At 47.2% G+C, this 17,772-nt stretch overlaps 3 protein-coding genes across 11 annotated transcripts in view; 2 read left to right on the top strand and 1 right to left on the bottom strand.

Moving 5' to 3' along the window:
• Positions 1 to 10,780, top strand: part of PHF20 (PHD finger protein 20) — a 136,130-nt gene extending 125,350 nt beyond the window's left edge. For all 9 annotated transcript variants that reach the window (XM_060120355.1, XM_060120356.1, XM_060120361.1 and 6 more), the window contains 3 exons: positions 833 to 1,238; positions 3,000 to 3,183; positions 8,235 to 10,780. In XM_060120355.1, the coding sequence (XP_059976338.1) occupies positions 833 to 1,238; positions 3,000 to 3,183; positions 8,235 to 8,377 (733 nt within the window). In that variant the 3' untranslated portion in view covers positions 8,378 to 10,780. The remainder of the gene's footprint in view (positions 1 to 832; positions 1,239 to 2,999; positions 3,184 to 8,234) is intronic.
• A 1,686-nt stretch (positions 10,781 to 12,466) lies between these two features.
• Positions 12,467 to 13,401, bottom strand: SCAND1 (SCAN domain containing 1). Its single transcript, XM_060078948.1, has one exon. The coding sequence runs from the start codon at positions 13,255 to 13,257 to the stop codon at positions 12,718 to 12,720; it is 540 nt and encodes a 179-aa protein (XP_059934931.1). The 5' UTR covers positions 13,258 to 13,401; the 3' UTR covers positions 12,467 to 12,717.
• A 43-nt stretch (positions 13,402 to 13,444) lies between these two features.
• The window catches only part of CNBD2 (cyclic nucleotide binding domain containing 2), a 64,644-nt gene continuing 60,316 nt past the window's right edge, over positions 13,445 to 17,772 (top strand). The window contains exons 1-2 of the mRNA XM_060120418.1: positions 13,445 to 13,772; positions 16,135 to 16,188. Coding sequence (XP_059976401.1) covers positions 13,587 to 13,772; positions 16,135 to 16,188 — 240 coding nt within the window. The 5' untranslated portion in view covers positions 13,445 to 13,586. The remainder of the gene's footprint in view (positions 13,773 to 16,134; positions 16,189 to 17,772) is intronic.

The raw sequence follows: 17,772 nt of genomic DNA, 5'->3' as shown, positions 1-17,772 counted from the left end.
CTTAGAATGGTGCATTCTGGTATTTTCTGTTCTGTTTTTCCTTTTTTACAATTGATTATGATCCAGTAAATTAAAGCCTTTCTGTTGGGTCAAACCTCAGACGGTGAATGATTGTGGGAAACTCTGAAGTCATACACAGAATTTTATGTACACGTATACATGTAGCAAGAGCTTTCAGATTCTCAGAAGTGTCTGTGGCCCAAAAAGGGAGCAGAATCCTTGTTCTTTAATAACAGATTTTCCTCTTTGGAATGGTGCGAACAGAAGATTTTGTTCTTAATGGCCTATGCCTAGTTGACTACTGGTTACCACCTCCCTCCCGTGTCACCACTGGATTTGTGTAATTGAGTGCCATTGCATGCCAGGATTATCATGGCTGTTTATTAATAAGTTAAGGTTATTTTTAGCAAGTCACATTTGAAGAGCACTTTACTGCCAACGAAGTACTGTACTTCCATTCAAATTAATTCACTTCATCTATAGCAAACTCAGTGGTTGCTGGCAGACAGGTAGATGGTTAGCCAGATTTGCAGAGGAGGAAATGGGAATGAGGCTGGCTGAGTGACTCGGCCCAGCTGCACTGCTAATCAGCGGCTGAGCTGAAATGCAGTCAGGTCTTCTGACTCCCAAGTCCAGTCCCACTCACTGTGAGTGATACAGCAAGAGCTTGCCTGGAAGTGGTCTCCTCAGAGGCTGCTGATTTACATTCCCTCTTGTGTGGCAAATAGTGGCTTGTACCAGTTGGCCCAGGTGGGAGGTCTTCCCCGCTATTGGAAAGCCCCTGCAGTGGTCCCAGGTACTCCAAAGCCCTCTCTGTTTGCCCTCCCAACAGAAGCCGGGAACATCCTGATCTGCAGCTGTGGTGTCAGCCTTGGAAACAGCATCTGGCGGAGGGGAGATCTCATTCCAAACACATCCATGTCACTGAAGCCAAGAGCAGGGAGGAAGCCCCAAGCTATAGAACTTTGAACGGGGCAGTGGAGAAGCCTCTGCCCCTGCCGTTGCCCCGGTCTGTGGAGGAGTCATATATCACCAGCGAGCACTGCTACCAGAAGCCCCGCACCTACTACCCTGCTGTGGAACAGAAGCTGGTGGTGGAGACCCGGCGCTCTGCCCTTGACGATGCAGTCAACCCCCTCCACGAGAATGGTGACGATTCCCTCTCTCCGCGCCTGGGCTGGCCTCTAGAACAAGACAGGAGCAGAGGGGACAGTGACCCCAAACCCAGCTCCCCAAAGGTATGGGGCTTGCTTGTACTGGTTCTTAATTCAGTGTTTGAGTGCTTGTACCTTCTCCTCCTAGGGCTAAATGTTCTGTGGAAGATGTTCATTATAGAGTTGTATTTACTGTAAAACTGTATATAAATTTGCTTATCATAGATGTTTTTTGGTCTGTTAAAATGAGTACAAAGTCAAGAGAGCCCACTTAAACCCCAAAGATCATTGGTTCTAGGAAATGTCCACAAAATGGCAGAGTCGGGGGCAGGGTGTGGAGAGGTGGGAGGTAGCAGGGGAAAAGGGTCGACTGGAACTTGATAAATGGAAGTAAGTTAGGAAAGTGAGTTTTTTTCTTCAATGCAACACATAGTTGCCCGTGGGTGCTAATCCTTCGCACGAGCAAAGAATGAGTCGGGTGTTTTGTTAGGCATAAGGTTTTCAGTACAATTTTATGCTGGCTTTACTTTCACTTTGCAGCCCTGACATAGGAACAGTCCATTTTGTCAAAATATTTGCTGGTTTCATCAGTTTTCCCAAGAGATAACTCTCAGTTTCTTGTTATTCAAGTCATTCTCTTCTGGAGCCCCCTGTGTTCTCTTGCCAGTGTTCACTGGTCTCATTCTGCGCTGTCCTCAATTGTCAGTGAGGATTTGTGTGATTTGAGAGCTTCTCCACCCTTGTCATACTTACGTTCACAGACTTCATTTTGTGGGATGGTATCACCAGCATAAGTCCACTGCTGCATCTTGCCGAGGGGGAGCATCCTAGGTTAGAAGCCCCTCAAGGGTGGGCATTATACCTCGTTCAGCCTGTATCCTTGCCAGGGTCTAAACAGTGCTGGATGAGGCTGGTGAGGACATAGTCTTTGGAGACAGACCCAGTTTCAAGTCTGGGCTCAGCCACTTGCTGTGTGATTCTGAGCAGGTCACTTCACCTCCTCAGACGTGTCTCCTTACCCGCTGTCGAGTGGAGCCAGTGGCAGTGCCCTCTCAGTTACTGTGCAGCATATCTGTGAAAAGCTCTCAGAACATGGCTTTGCACATAGTCACCCCTAAATAAATGTTAAGTAGAACCTGTTTCATTTCAAATGAGTGAATGAAAGGTTGCGGTCACAAACCCCAGAAAAGGTTTATGGTCATGCAGACTAGGCAGATTGACTATAGAGGTGTCTGGCACATCATGAAAAAATCAGGAAATACTGGGCCTAAACAAGGCAGCTGGGGTTAAAAATCTCTTTCATTGATAGCAGGCTGACCGTAGGCCGGCACTGTGTTTTATAAACATTATCCTATTTCATCCTCATGAACCTTTAAAGTAGGATTTACTACTTCCTTCTTTCCCATGAGGGAACAGAGGCCCAGAGAGGTGAAGTAACTCATCCAGATACATGCGTTCAGCAAGACATGGAGCTAGGACTTAAAGCTAGTTTGTCTGACATCCACATACTAACCCTTGTCTGTACTCGCCCTGCCATATTCTGATCTCAGGTTTCTGGGAGCCCTTCTGTGAGGCCTACTTCAGGCCTAGGACATTGGGCCATTCTTTGGGAAGCAGCTGTGGGATCCTCTGAGCCAGAGGTCTGTGCTGCTCTAAGGTGGTTGTTATCGGTACAGCAGGCATGCCTCTGCCCAGTGCCCAAGAGGGGAGGAATGGGGAAGGGAGGTAGAGAGTTGGGATATTCAAACTGCAACTGGGTTTTCAAATGGTTGTGGACACTGGCTGGTCGGAAAAGGGGCTGGGAGCTGTCTCCATGCAGTAACTTCAATGTTGTTGCATCCCCAGGTGAAGGAATATGTCTCCAGAAAGGTCCTACCTGAGGAAGCCCCTGCTCGGAAGCTGCTGGACAGAGGCGGAGAGGGGCTGCTGAGCCCCCAGCACCAGTGGCACTTTAACCTGCTGACGCATGTGGAGTCTCTTCAGGACGAAGTCACGCATAGGATGGACTCCATTGAGAAGGAGCTGGACGGTAGGGCTCCCTCCTTGGCTCCCTGCACTTGGCAGGCACTGTGGATCCGCCGGGATGAGCTGCTTTCTGAACCCCTGATCTGCTCTCCAGGCACAGCTGTGTTCTTGCCTCCTCTCCGTTAGTCTCACCACCTTCATTCTCCCCTCAAGATGGCAGAGCCTTACTTTGAGTATTGATCGGGTACTTCTCAGGTTTGTGCGACGTCAGGGGTCCTGCCTCACTTTCCCAGTCCCTTCTGCCAAGGAGAGTGTGCAGAAGAGCAGCTGGACTCTGCCTGCGGGAACGTGTGATCTGAGCAGATCTTTGCTAAGCCAGGTCTGGGGGGAATTGAAACTTTGGCCTATTTGAGCTTTTAGGATGCCTGAGGATTGATCCGAAAACACCTTTTATTTCAGCCTTTCTTAAAATCTAATATGAAGCCTTCTCCTCTTTATCAGTAGAGATTTAAGAACTTGACTAAGTCATTTATGTAGCCCCTGGGTATTTGTCCCAGATGTTAGTGGTAACAAATGGGCTTGGAGGACTGAACTCTTGATCCCCAGGATGTTGTCAGTTTGCTTTTTGAAGACAAACTTCCTTCTTGATTGTTTGTTGTCTTATTCTCTTATTTCCTAATTACTTGTTTTCATCCTTAGAAAGGAGACTGATTAAGAAATAAATGTTCTATTTGAGGATTCTGAGTACAGCCAGGCTGTTATTACTGTAATTGGGGATGAAATAACTCAGAAGAAAAATGCCATGTGTTATGTAAGCGAGGGTCACAAGGTATGGCTGAAGCCGGGCCAGGGGAAGAGAGCTGCTGTGAGGGGAAGTGATAACAGGAAGGCTTCCTGGAGCTCCTGGGACTGAAGCGGAGCCCTGAAGAGAGTGATGTTTTCTGCTACAGGCGGGGTGACTGAGGGTGGATGATAAGAGGACTGGCTCGACTGGGAAGGGGTTGGCCCTGTTGGAGGACAGTGCGAGGACGAGAGCCTAACATGCCCTCATGCTTTCTTTCCTGCCCCGGAGGCAAACCTGTGGAACCAGGAATGGGAGGCCAGTCCAGGGTCCATTGTGAGGGCATTTCTGGAAGGCGGAGTGTTTCTGTCTCTCTTTCACTCCTGAAAGGTTTCCTTGGGCTCCTTAGAACTGTAGCTGATGCCAGGTCTGTGAAAAACCGTGCTATTAGAAAGCTGAAAGAGGATCGAATGCCAGACTGAAAATTGTAGTTTCAGACAGTGGGGGTAGAATTGGCTCTGGGTCCCTGAGAAGAGGCTTAGCACCATGGAAACAGGGCGAAGGTTCTGTTGTTGCCAAAGGAACCTGCCCCTAGGGGAGAAGTCAGAGCCTTCTTTCTTCCTTCCTTCCTCCCTCCCTCCCTCCCTCCCTTCCTTCTATTTTATTTTTGGCTGCGTTGGGTCTTAGTTGCGGCACGCGGGATCTTCATGGCGGCATGCGGGATCTTTTGTTGCGGCATGTGGGCTTCTCTCTCTCTAGCTGTGGCACATGGGCTCCAGAGCGCGTGGGCTCTGTAGTTTGTGGCATGTGGGCTCTCCAGTTGAGGCGTGCGGGCTTAGTTGCCCCGAGGCATGTGGGATCTTAGTTCCCCAACCAGGGATCAAACCCACATCCCCTGCATTGGAAGGCAGATTCTTTAACTGGACCACCAGGGAAGTCCCAAGCTTGGGCTGCTCCAGCCCTGAGTTCACTGAGTGGTCAGTGTGGCCAGGATGATAAGCCTGGGCTCCCTTCTCTGGCCTTCCAGAGGACTGCTGTGTCCTGCTCATCTGGGGCCACATACTCTGTTCTTGTTCTGATATTCCAGGCCCCGAGAGGTACTGGAAGCATGAAAATCAATTATAAAGTTTAAAGATTTTATTCAGGTAAACAGAGTTTGCATTGTATTTAATTAAGATTCATCAGAATCCCATTTTACTTCTACTATCTTCATTTCATCTAAATACCATCAAGATAAACTGAACTTTTATAGGAATTTGGATACAATATTCCTTTTTAAAAAGTCTGATAAGCTATTGTATTGACTTTTAAAAATGTCATTGTTGGGCTTTCCTGGTGGCACAGTGGTTGAGAGTCCACCTGCCGATGCAGGGGACACGGGTTCGTGCCCCGGTCTGGGAAGATCCCACATGCCGCGGAGCGGCTGGGCCCGTGAGCCGTGGCCGCTGAGCCTGCGCGTTCGGAGCCTGTGCTCCGCAACAGGAGAGACCACAACAGTGAGAGGCCCACACATGGGAAAAAAAAAAAAAAAGTCATTGTTTCAGTATTAACCATTATTTAATAACTTACGTAGTTGTGTGAACAGTCTTATAAAACTAAAAGATATTTAATGACCATGAAAATACTGAATCTTTTAGCATTAGAAAGATTTTTCTTTTTAAATGTTACCTTAGTGAGCATTGACCTCTATCTAGATGGTCTGGGGGAGTGTATTTGCAATGAAACTTTACCTTTATAACCTGCTGCCATTCTTGGAATCATGATACTGTTGAGAGCTGTTGAGCTTCCTTAAAAGAGAAACTTGGGGTGATGGTCCAGCACCTGGTGTGGAGAGAAGGCTGGCTTGCTGGGTGCTGGGGTCCAGAGGAGGTGCTTTTGGCTCCCACAGTTCTGGGTCTGGTCTTCTTCGTTCCTGCTAGAGAGAAGACTTCCACCTTAGGGGCTCCAAACACTCCTCTTAACCAAGTTCAGACACTATGAGTGGCCTAGACTCTTCTAGTCTGCACACTGACTGATGCTCTTTCTCCCTGTGCGTGCCTGCTGGGTCACCATGGTGTTGGGGTCTGCTTGGGTGAGCCCGAACCAGATCTGAGGTAGTTCCAGTAGCTTTAAGAGGGACCTCTCAGCAATTGTAGGATCATCTTGCCCAGGACAGACTGACTGACATTTTCTCTTGGAATCAACCCAGCCAGCCTTGACTGCCTTAGACTCACCCAGATGGGCTCTTACAGCATTAACTTGGAGTCTTTTCTCCATTTACTCTTCTTTTATTTTATTTTTTATTTTTTATTTTTTTGCGGTACGCGGGCCTCTCACTGTTGTGGCCTCTCCCATTGCGGAGCACAGGCTCCGGACGCGCAGGCTCAGCGGCCACGGCTCACGGGCCCAGCCGCTCCGCGGCATGTGGGACCCTCCCGGACCAGGGCACGAACCCGTGTCCCCTGCATCGGCAGGCGGACTCTCAACCACTGTGCCACCAGGGAAGCCCCTACTCTTTTTAAAAAAAAAAGATTTATTTATGCATGCATGCCAGGTCTTTGGGATCTTCATTGCCACGTGTGGGATCTTTAGTTGTGGCATGTGGGATCTAGTTCCCTGATCAGGGATCAAACCTGGGTCCCCTGCATTGGGAGCGTGGAGTCTTAACCACTGGACCACCAGGGAAGTCCCCCCTCCATTTACTCTTGTGCTCTTTAGCTGAGCAGTTCCTGTCTCTCTCTAGTCTATGGACTTCTTTTTCTTTTTTTTTTTTTTTTAATAAGACTTACTGTTGTATTGAAACTGGTCACTATGGAGTTTTTCTTGCTCAGGAGGTCACTGGTCACTGTCATTTAACTTTGATCCTTTACTCTTGGTTTTCAAGTTCCGTCTGAGAAGTCAGTTTTATATTTCTTATTTTCAAGTCCTTGTACTTGTTGGGATCAGGAGGAGGGAAGGTTCCTCCTCCTTGGAACCCCCGAGTGCCAACAAGAAACCTAATGGAGGAAGGTGAACTCTGAGGAGCCCGAGCATTCAGTGGGGCATGTCGCTGGGCTGTTCCTGCATTCTCTCACTGCCTCTGTTGAGAACCTGCTATGTACCAGGCATAGTTGAGTGTTAGGGATATAATGGTGAGTAAGGCAGACTCTGCCTCTGCTCTCATGGAGCTTGATCTTATGTTAGAGACAGATATTAATTAAATCATCCCGTTATGTTTAATTACAAACCAGGATAAGTGCTCCAAAGGAGAGCAAGTGATAGCGTAGCACCTGTGACACAGGGACCAGATTCAGATTGTAGAGTTGGGGAAGGCTTCCCTGAGAAGTAACTTGCAGGGAACAAAGGATTTAGAAAGGTGGGAAGGAAGATGGAGGGCTGGTCTGAGGAAGGCAGAGGATTGTGTATGAGGCTGCGGGCTGCTTGAGGAACAGGAGCTGCGTGGTCTCCCTCTTTCTGCACTCTGGCTCCAGGGTCCAGATGGTGCTCAGTAGAGCTTGATACACGGACTAGAAAGGCTACGGGCAGACCAGGGTAAGCACAGGGCCTACCTGGAGGGGCTGGCTCTTGTCAGAGGTGCAGGGCTCCGGAATGGCCCCTCCCCAAATGCCAGAGCTTAAGGGAGTGGCTGGGGAAGAACAAATATCTTTCTATAGAGAAATTTCTGCTCTCAGAAGCAAGACAGCTTTTTAGATATTGAACTAATTGTAGTCAAGTTTGTTAGTACTTGGACATTTTACATTAAGTACTTAGAAAATAAAATCGGAGTGTTCTGTGCTACTGATGATAGGAATCAATATGAAGCAGATCAGAATTTATGGAGACAAAAATAGACCTTTTCAAGTCCCTTTAGATTCTCATTTTTCTTAACAGAAGGCTAAAACACCAGGCTCTCTGATTTTCAACATGGGAAAGCCTTATAAAGATGGGGCGGTAACACTGAGAAAGGTGGGTCCTTCCAAGCCGGCTAGACTGTAGAGCTGCACGAATGCAGTAGTCACTAGCTATGTGTGGCTATTTAAATTAATTAAAATGGAATAAAGTTTAAATTCAGTTCCTCAGTTGCACTAGCCACGTTTTAAGTACTCAGTAGCTACATATGGCTAGTGGCTATATTAGACAACACAGACATAGCCCATTTCTGTCATTGCAGAAAGTTCTGTTGGACTGCACTGCTCTACAGCATTTGAGCTTTGTCCTGGGAGTAATACTTTGCAGAGAGGGTGATGAGTCAGTGTTGCCTGAAATGGCCCTCCCTCCCCGCCCCCCATGAGTGGGATAAAGTGCTGAAATTTTTGCTGACATTCTTGCAGATCAAGTATTGAGAACTCACCGGGTCTTCTCTCTTCTGCCTACAGTGTTGGAGAGCTGGCTGGACTACACTGGGGAGCTGGAGCCCCCGGAGCCTCTGGCCAGGCTTCCGCAGCTCAAGCATTGCATCAAGCAGCTGCTGACGGACCTGGGCAAGGTGCAACAGATCGCACTCTGCTGCTCAACATGAAACTGGGCACCCCACACTAATTGGGGGCACAATCCTGGGGCACCTGCAGGAGGAGCTTCACATATTTAAATAAATAAACCTAGCATGCTGAATGCACGTGACACCGACTGACTTCAGGGATCTGGGCAGGGGTGTGATGGACTTGGACAAAGAGGCCGTTTTGGCTGCTGGAAGGGAGGGCACTCTGATCTCGAAGCCTACCAAGAAGGTAGCAAATAGACTCTTGGGATTCCCTTCTTCTGTGCACATTGTTGAATGGAGAGTGAGTCTTTTTGCACAAACTTCACTTGAAATCGTGCCACTGATGATAAATGGAATGAGAGCCAAAAAAGTTTAGTCGGAAACAGTTGTAAATTCAACTTGCAGCTTATTTAATTGACTTTTCTGTCAGGTTGGGGCACATGCCAAGCCTTCTGGTTTTCTGCCTGGCATGGATTTAGGCAGCAGGCATCATTTTCATTTTTCCAGCTTCGTGGGAATGTCGTGACCTCACCCTTCTGTGGAGGTTGGGAGGGAGCAGAGGCCTTGGCCACCCCGCCTCCTTAGAACTCTTCGCTTTCTCACCACCTCTCGTGCATGACTTCATGGTACCGGGGACAAGTTTTGTACGCTTTCACCCCAGAATTGGCTGGGTTGTGTCTTTTGTAGCAGAACCCATACAGCCTGTGGAAGAACTAGAATCTCACTGTAATAAGAATCTAGGAGGAATTCCAAACCGAAGCAGGAAGGGTCTGGAACCCAAAGGACAGCATTTTCTACCCACTTCTTGACAGCTTACCAGTTCTGTTTAATGTCCAAAAAATGGTTCCCCCAAATTTGAACTCTCACTGTAAAGATTTGTTACAAAGAATGTGGTTTGGGGAATTACCTTACTTTGTATTGTTGTAAACAAACCAGATTCTACATCTGCTGCCGCTTTTCTCCTTCCCCGAAGGGTATATGTTCAGTAGTTGGCATTTTCAGAATTGTTTTAATATACTTTAACACTTTAAATTTCCTGTTTGTATTATTTTGTGAGATCAAGGTGATTATGCTGCTTAAGGTCCAGGTACAGTTTGTACCTTCTGAGACAATATTTGTTACTCTTCCAGGTTACGGTTCCACGTGTAATTGTTTTGTTTTTCCTTACTAGGCAAAGTTAAAGAAAATGTTCCATGCTTTGAGGAGTGACCCGTTTTACCATTTAGTTTTCCTGTCACTAAAGGCAAAAATCAAAGCACATCTATCCATTAACACTCACAAGTTAATTATGGGTTTATGAATCTGTAATGTTATATGCTGCAAATATTTACTATGTAAACGTGAAGTAGCCAATATCTCAATAGCAATGACAGTATCTCCAGTGACCTTTGGGATGGTTAGGCTTTAAGGTACAGGTCATTGCGGTCACAAAGCCCTCTGTACCAAGATCTGTTTCAGGGTATGCTTTGTCTAGTAATTTAACTCACCATTTGATATAAAATGAATTTAGGACAAGTTGACCTGCTGTAGCTCATCCATCAGAGGGAATACATGTGGCTATGACATCTGTAATAAAGCTGACACAATTCCTCTGTAAGAGGTTGTTTCCCATTGCTAATATTGGTGTTTCTGGTGTGGGAAGAAATGCTCAAGGAGTATGCATGGCATCTGTGTTTTGCATAGTTTATCAGACAGCCACATTATAAGAACTGTGTGAAGCTTGTCTGAAAGGGGAAGAAACAGGATTATTTTCTGTAGCCACAACTGTGAGGTGTGGTGACTTATTAGATTACTGATTTTTCTTTCCTGAAAACACATTTGAGCATAACTTCTGGGGAAGCTGTAACTTTAAGGGAGTCAATCTCATGTCTTTTTCAAGATGAAAGAAGAAACTGAGTTACCCTAATTTTGCCAAGTGGCCATTATTGAGTTTACTGTATGCTTTTTGTAAAGGAAATAATCCCATTTCACTCATTGTGACCTTTGTCCTTAGGGAAGCAGGGGGGGACTCCAAGTTCTGATAACCCCAGTGTGCTTCCCTAATTTAAAGCCATGTTGAGGGGCTCCATCCCCAATTCCTGGGTCAAGTTGAATTAACCCCAGGCTGGAGCACTGGAAACTGTTATTTGCAAATATTACTGTTACCATTTAGAAATATGTACACTACCTAAGTTTTCTTTTGAGAAAAACTATCCACCTATTAAAAAAAATTGCCTTGACAAAAACAGTTCTGGTTTGACTAATCATTTTGTTTTTAAGTGATGAGTGTATGCAAGGTGGACCCTTGATGAGCCAACATTGCACTGTGGATACATATCTATGTTTACGCGCTATTAGAACAGAAGGCGCTGTATATAGAAATGTTGCTTTGAAGCAATATTTGCAAAACATGCAAACTTCTGTATCTGTATTTGGAAAAAATAAAACAGGTTTTTGTTGCTACGTTTCAGTCGTTTGTTATATAGTTATCTACCCTATTTTTTTAATATAAATTTATTTTTCTTTTTATATTTATTTTTAGCTGCATTGGGTCTTCTTTGCTGTGCGCAGGCTTTCTCTAGTTGTGGTGAGCAGGGGCTCCTCTTTGTTGCGGTGCACAGGCTTCTCATTGCAGTGGCTTCTCTTGTTGCGGAGCGTGGGCTCTAGGCATGCAGTCTTCAGTAGTTGTGGCACACAGGCTCAGTAGTTGTGGCTCGCGGTCTCCAGAGTGCAGGCTTAGTAGCTGTGACGCACGGGCGTAGTTGCTCCGTGGCATGTGGGATCTTCCCGGAGCAGGGCTTGAACCTGTCTCTCCTGCATTGGCAGGCAGATTTTTTTTTTTTTTTTTTTTTTGCGGTATGCGGGCCTCTCACTGTTGTGGCCTCTCCCGTTGCGGAGCACAGGCTTCAGACGCGCAGGCTCAGCGGCCATGGCTCACGGGCCCAGCCACTCCGTGGCATGTGGGATCTTCCCGGGCCGGGGCACGAACCCATGTCCCCTCTATTAGCAGGCGGACTCTCAACCACTGCGCCAACAGGGAAGCCCGGCAGGCAGATTCTTATTAACCACTGCACCACCAGGGAAGTCCCATCTACCCTGTTTTTAATGTGCATTAATTTTCTATAAACATTACCTTTTAAAGGAAGTCTGCTTTTACATTCTAAATAGATGTATCTTCTGCAGGGAGGCAGATGCAGGCTTAAATCCAAAATCTCAAGGAAGTATGCAAAATACTTTTGAATTCATTTAAGTGTCTTTAATATTCAAAAGTAAAATGCCCCACACCACCCTCTAGCCCAGTCTGGCTCATGCTTTGTGATGTGAGCTGCTGGACTATTCAATTTTTGATTGTTGAAAGCAGTGCAGGGAAAATAGGTCTGGCCTTCCTTATATTAAAAGATGGCACCCACTGCAATTAGGACCCTTCTGAGGGCAAGCCAAACGGCCTATGAACCCCAATCAGCTCCTTCCTGGGTGTGCGGAAGACTCAAGGAATGGAGTAGGCTCTAAGGTTATACTGCAGAGCTTCCCTATTACTTGCCACATTGCTCCTTCCCTTCCTAAACAATTATGCTTATTAAAAAAGTTAAGGGAGGCAGTTGGGGAGACATTAAAGTGAGTAGCAATCCATTAGTTCACACCAGATATGCTCCTTAAATCTTTCAAGAGCCTTAAAATTTGGTATGGAGGCTTAAACCAGAGCTCACAAACAAGAACTAGACTATCTCTGTAAACACCTGCACTAAACACTTACTAAAATAGCCCTATAACTTGGGCCTTTGGGGAAGTCTGTGCCCAAAGGGCAGGCAGATGGAGCAAGTTGGTGGCAGTATTGGTATAGCAGTAGCCAGTTAAATAAGCACCTAGTAGAGCCAGCTATTTGCCGGCACAACCCACCGCCATCTACAAGACAACAGAACACTGTGATCTGTTCTCTTAGGTAGGAAAACAAGCTCAAATTCTAGCTAGTAAGAGGTAGGGGCGACGATGGAACACAGGCTGCTGGAGCCCTCATTACATAGACTCCACAAAACAAAGGAAACCCAAGTGGGGCGCTGGGGAACGCGCAGGAAAAAAAAAATTTCCCACATGTGGCGGCCCAGGCCTAACCAACACATAATGATCCCACAAAAGCCAACGATGGCCAAGTGAATGAGAAACAAAGGATTTATTCTCATGGGCTCCCAACCTGGTTTCGCCACCAGCCAGAAAGGAGGTTGGAAATAGGCTCGGGAAAATAAGCACAGTAAAGCACGAACGAAAAGGACACACGAGACTGCAGGAACTGCCAAAACTCATTTTTCATTAACGCGTAATGGGGAGCCAGGCTCAGGGCCTCGGATCTGATCATGGCTCTAGTCCAGAAAGCGCCCGGGCCGGGCCGCCCGCAGCTCTACCGCTCAGCCGGTGATGCGCACGTCCGTGCGGCGGCGAAGCCGCCGGGCCCGCGCTGCCTCAGGCAGGATGGCGAGCAGCTGCTCCTGCACCAGCATCTCCACGATCTGCTCCTTCGTACGGATGTCGGGCCGCAGCCACTGGCGGGAGAGCTCCCGCAGCTGTCGGAACGCCTCCCGAGGGCCTGCCGCGTCCTGGTAGCGGAACTGCCGGAATCGCTGGCGGAACGTCTCCGGGCCGGGCCGCGAGCCGCCAGGGCCTGGGGGGGATCGCGGAGCGGCTTCGGCAAACGGCGCGGAGGCCAGGGGTGCGGGCCCGAGGGGCAGCTCCAGGGCGGCGGCCGCCGCCGCGGGAAACGTAGGATTCGCTTCGGGGACCGCGGCGTTGAGGCTGGACGACTCGGGGGCAGGCGATGGGGTCTCAGGAGTCGAGGAGGAGCCCGTGGAATTACGCTCCAGGCCTGAGCTCAGGCCGGCCTCTTCCTCTTTTCCCGACAGCGGCGCGAGGCTCTCGGTTACTGCCAAGCTCTGCTCACTCGCCGCCATGACTCCAGCTCTGGACGTCGCTCTTTGTCCGGCAGCTGTGGGCGCAGCACTCCGTCTGCGAGGGGGCGGGGTGAAGAGGGAGACGTTTCCGCTAAAGGGCGGAGCCCGAGCGACCCTGAGGGAGAGGGGCGGTGGGGGCCCCAAGCCTACCAGCGCCAGCAAAGCGTCTGGGGCAGGCGGAAGTGGGCGTCCCGGCTGGCTTCTCTATGGTGAGCTCGGCGCGCGAGCGTCCGGAAGCTGAGTCCGGGCTCCCGGAAGCGACGCCCCCTCGCGTTCCTGAGTCCCGGTAGGAGGCTGTGGTACCGCCGGCCGGCCAGCCGAAGCGTGCAATGGCTGGCTCCGGCTGGTGGCGCCTCCGAGCACCAGTTCGAGGAGGAGGAGAAGTCGAAGAGTCAGAGGAGGGGTCGGAGGAGGAGTCGGTGCCGGAGCCGCCGCTCAAGCCCAAGCGCAAGCCCAAGCCTAAGGAGAAGGGGCCCAGAAGGGTCCCTATCAGCCTCGATCGCTTCGGCTTGCAGGTGACCTGCGTCTGCCCCTGCGTGCGCGCCTCCTTACTTGACCCTGATTAGGATGATGGAGAACCAATGGCTCCCGGAGGCTGGCGCCCGGCGGGTGGCGGGAGCGGGACGGCGGTCGGGCTCTGGAGGAGGGCCCAACTCCGGAAAGTTCTCTCGCTCACTCAAAAGAAGAGGGCAGTACACCCGCCTTGTGGCGAGGAAGACACAAGATAACGTGTGTAAGATCTTCAACACACGTAGTAAAAGTTGCCCTTTTCATGGCACAAAGTAAACGCTCAAGAACTTTTTGCCATTACGATTTTTTTATTTTGGCGTGGCCTCTGAAACCAAGGGACAGGTGGCTCTGTGGGTTTTGCTTTTAATTTCAGGATTACTCAATAGACTAAATGCGTAGCCTCATATAGTGGCCACTAGCCCCATATGCTTACTGAGCCCTTGACATGTGGCTAGTGGGAATTGGGACGTGATGTAATGTAAAATACAGCCAGGACTTAGTATGAAAAAAAAGGTAAATATCTCAATAATTTTTTATATGGGTTACATGTTGGATTGGTAGTATTTTGCATATATTGGGTCAAATAAAATATATCATTAAAATTAATTTCACGTGTGTCATTCACCTTTAAATGTGGCTACTAGAAAATTTTACCTTACGTATATGGTTTTCATTATACATACGTTGAACGGTAAAACTGCTACCCTATTGGAGTCAGGCTGCCTTGGAATCCCCGAAGGGTTTATTTGCCTTAGGCCAGAGTTGCTGAGAGGATTAAATAGTGAAGACTTTGGAAAGAAAGGGCTTTTTAAATGTTTGTCTTCATTAAGTAAATTGCTGTCTCTGAGCTACAGTTTAATGATCTGCAAAATGTGGATGTATTAGAACTAACCTCATTAGTGGTTATGAGAATTCAGTGAGATGATGCAGGTAGGCATGTAGCTCTGACAGCCCTTTGGTAATTGATATTCTTTTTGACAACTGGCTCACAAATATGTTTTGTATGTATTTTACAGACTGGGAAACTAAGCGAGAGACGGGGTCCCTTATGAAGATTTTGTATAACCCTTGCAGTACCTTTGATTTCTATGCAGAATGAGTGGGCTTCTTGTACAGCCATCAACACACCAATGGCCCTGATATAAAACTTGCCTCCCGCATAGGATGTGCTCTTGTAAATGGGTTGAAGTAGATCCTCCCAGAACAGTTTCCACAGCCTGAAAACCTTGAAAGTCATCACAATAGGTCTTTAATGTTTTTCGTTAGTAATATGTAAAAATTGAGATTTCACGTGCAAATCTGGATTTCCAGTTTTTCTTGAAAAAGTGGACAAGCTGGCTGCACCGGACCCACCCACATTCCTGCCAGTTAACAATTAGCTGGAGCTGGGTCTCCTTCTTTTAGACAGATACTCTGTTCCGGTCAGGCTCAATCCCCACCCACCGTTCCCTATTGTTCTCTGAAACAGAATGTTGTTTCGTGTTACATTAACATTCAGAAGAGTTCATTTACTATTGCTCTCAGGTTGTCGTTTTCCTTAGAGCCAATATTTTTCCCTATTTTCTTTTCAAAGGTGGGAAAACAGGGGCCTAGAGTTTGTCATACCTACCAGCTTCAAACCTTTCCTTCCTCTGCCAGGCCCCTTGGCAGTTGGGATTGCTGCCTTGAGTGAACCAACAGTCCTATTTCCTGTGTGGTAATAGGCAGTCGGTATCCAGGGCTAAGGGAGCCCACCAAACCCTGCTGTAAGGATGAGGGGTCCTGGAAGTCTTCACTCAGGAGGGGACCTTTAAGCTTAGACTCAAGAAGAAAAAGGGTGGAGTTAGGGGCATTCCAGGTAGAAGGCACTGTCTGTACCAAGGCACAGAGTGAATCGGAGCAAAGCTTTGTGGAAACTGCAGGCTGAGGTGAGGTCTGGGGAAGGGATAAGAGCTGAGGTTGGAAGGTCAATTAAAGGTTAAACCATAAAGAGCCTAGAATTCCATGTTGAAAAATTGAATCCTTGTCCTCTTGCAGAGGGAACGAACTCTTGGTACTGGGAATCACGGGTGTTAGAGCTTTAGCCCATTTCTTCCATTCCTATTGGAATCACAGAACATTAGAAATAGAAGGAGACATCTTAGAGTTCTACTAGAATTGTAGAATGTTAGTATGGAAGGGACCTCAGAGAGTAAATCCAAAATCAGTTTCAGTTATAAGCCCCCAAAATCTATTTTTTAAAAAATAATACCTCTTCCTAGAAGAAGGATGCACTTACATACTTCTGCGTACAATTTCAGGTAATTTCAGATAGCCTTGAACCCACCCGGAGGGCTCAGATTAAGTTTAAAATATATATTTACGTGCATTCTATTCTGAATTTTGCAGGTTAAGAAACCAAGATACCAAGAGGCAAAGGATTGGTCCAAAATCAAAAACCTAGTAAGTGTTTCCAGGAGGACAAAATTCTTTTGACTTCCTAGTCCAATGCTCTTATCTTATTAGACATTTTTATTAGCACTAGGTTGGGAGCTCCCATGGGAATGGATGATAAATCATTCATCTCATATCACTTAGCTTCCAACACAAGGCCTGACTTCCCAGCTGACACTCAGTAAATGTTGATTAGAGAGGACAAGCAGTGGATTGCAGATCATGCCTGTGAAAGGAGAGCTCCAATAATGATTTCCAGACTCTTTCAGACAGAGATTTTGTTGTCTTTTGATGGCACACTGTTGGGGGTTGTGGAACAGAAGCCTACTTTTTTTTTAAAAGCTTTTAATTTGGAAATAATCATAGATGCACAGAAAATTGCAAAAAGAGTGGAGACTTCACTTAGTTTTCCCCAGTGGTAACATAACTGTAGTACAATATCAAAACCAGGGAATTGACATTGATATAATCCACAGAGTTTATTCAGTTTTCACCAGTTTTATATGCACTTATTTGTGTATGTATGTAGGCCTATGCAATTTTCTCACGTGTAGATTAGTGCAACGATGCCACCATAAATACCTAGAAATGTTTGATCATCACAAAGGTCCCTCATGCTGCTGCTTTATAATTACACGCATTACTTTCCCATACGCCGTATCCCCAACCGCAGGTAACACTAATCTATTCTCCATCTCTTTAATTTTTTTCATTTCAAAAATGTTGCATAAATGGAATCATTTAGTATGTAACTTTGGGGGATTGGCTTTTTTTTTTACTCAGAATAATTCCCTGGAGATTCTTCCAGGTTTTTGTGTGTATCAATAGTTTGTTCATTTTTATTGCTGAGTCATAATCCATGGTGTGGATGTACCATGGTGTGTTTAACCAGTCACCCGTTGAAGGACATTTGAGTTATTTCCAATATGGGGCTATCACAAATAAACCTGCTATGAATTCTTTTATAATATGGCCTTAGGTAAGTCATATACTCTTTCTGAGCCTGGGGATAATAACTACCACACAGAATGGCTCTGAAGAGTCAATGAGAGAATATATGTAAAAGAACTAGTACCAGGGCTTCCCTGGTGGTGCGGTGGTTAAGAGAATCCGCCTGCCAATGCAGGAGACACGGGTTCGAGCCCTGGTCCGGGAAGATCCCACATGGAGTGGAGCAGCTAAGCCCATGCGCCACAACTACTGAGCTTGCGCTCTGGAGCCCGTGAGCCACAACTACTGAGCCCGCGTGCCACAACTATTGAAGCCCGTGTGCCTAGAGCCCGTGCTCTGCAACAAGAGAAGCCACCGCACTGAGAAGCCCGCGCACCGCAACGAAGAGTAGCCCCCACTCACCGCAACTAGAGAAAAGTCCGCATGCAGCAACGAAGACCCAGGTGCAGCCAAAAATAAATATAATTAATTAATTAGTTAAAAAAAAAAGAACTAATACCAGGTCTGGTATTATTTAGATGTTCTTTAACTTTTTTTTTTTTTTTTTTTTTTTTTGTGGTACGCGGGCTTCTCACTGTTGTGGCCTCTCCCGTTGCAGAGCACAGGCTCCGGACGCGCAGGCTCAGCGGCCATGGCTCACGG

The sequence above is a fragment of the Mesoplodon densirostris genome, chromosome 16 (genome assembly GCF_025265405.1).
Source record: "Mesoplodon densirostris isolate mMesDen1 chromosome 16, mMesDen1 primary haplotype, whole genome shotgun sequence".
NCBI classification, from domain to species: domain Eukaryota; kingdom Metazoa; phylum Chordata; class Mammalia; order Artiodactyla; family Ziphiidae; genus Mesoplodon; species Mesoplodon densirostris.
Note: the sequence above shows the minus strand (reverse complement) of the source record. Positions and strands in the feature narration are given on the sequence as shown.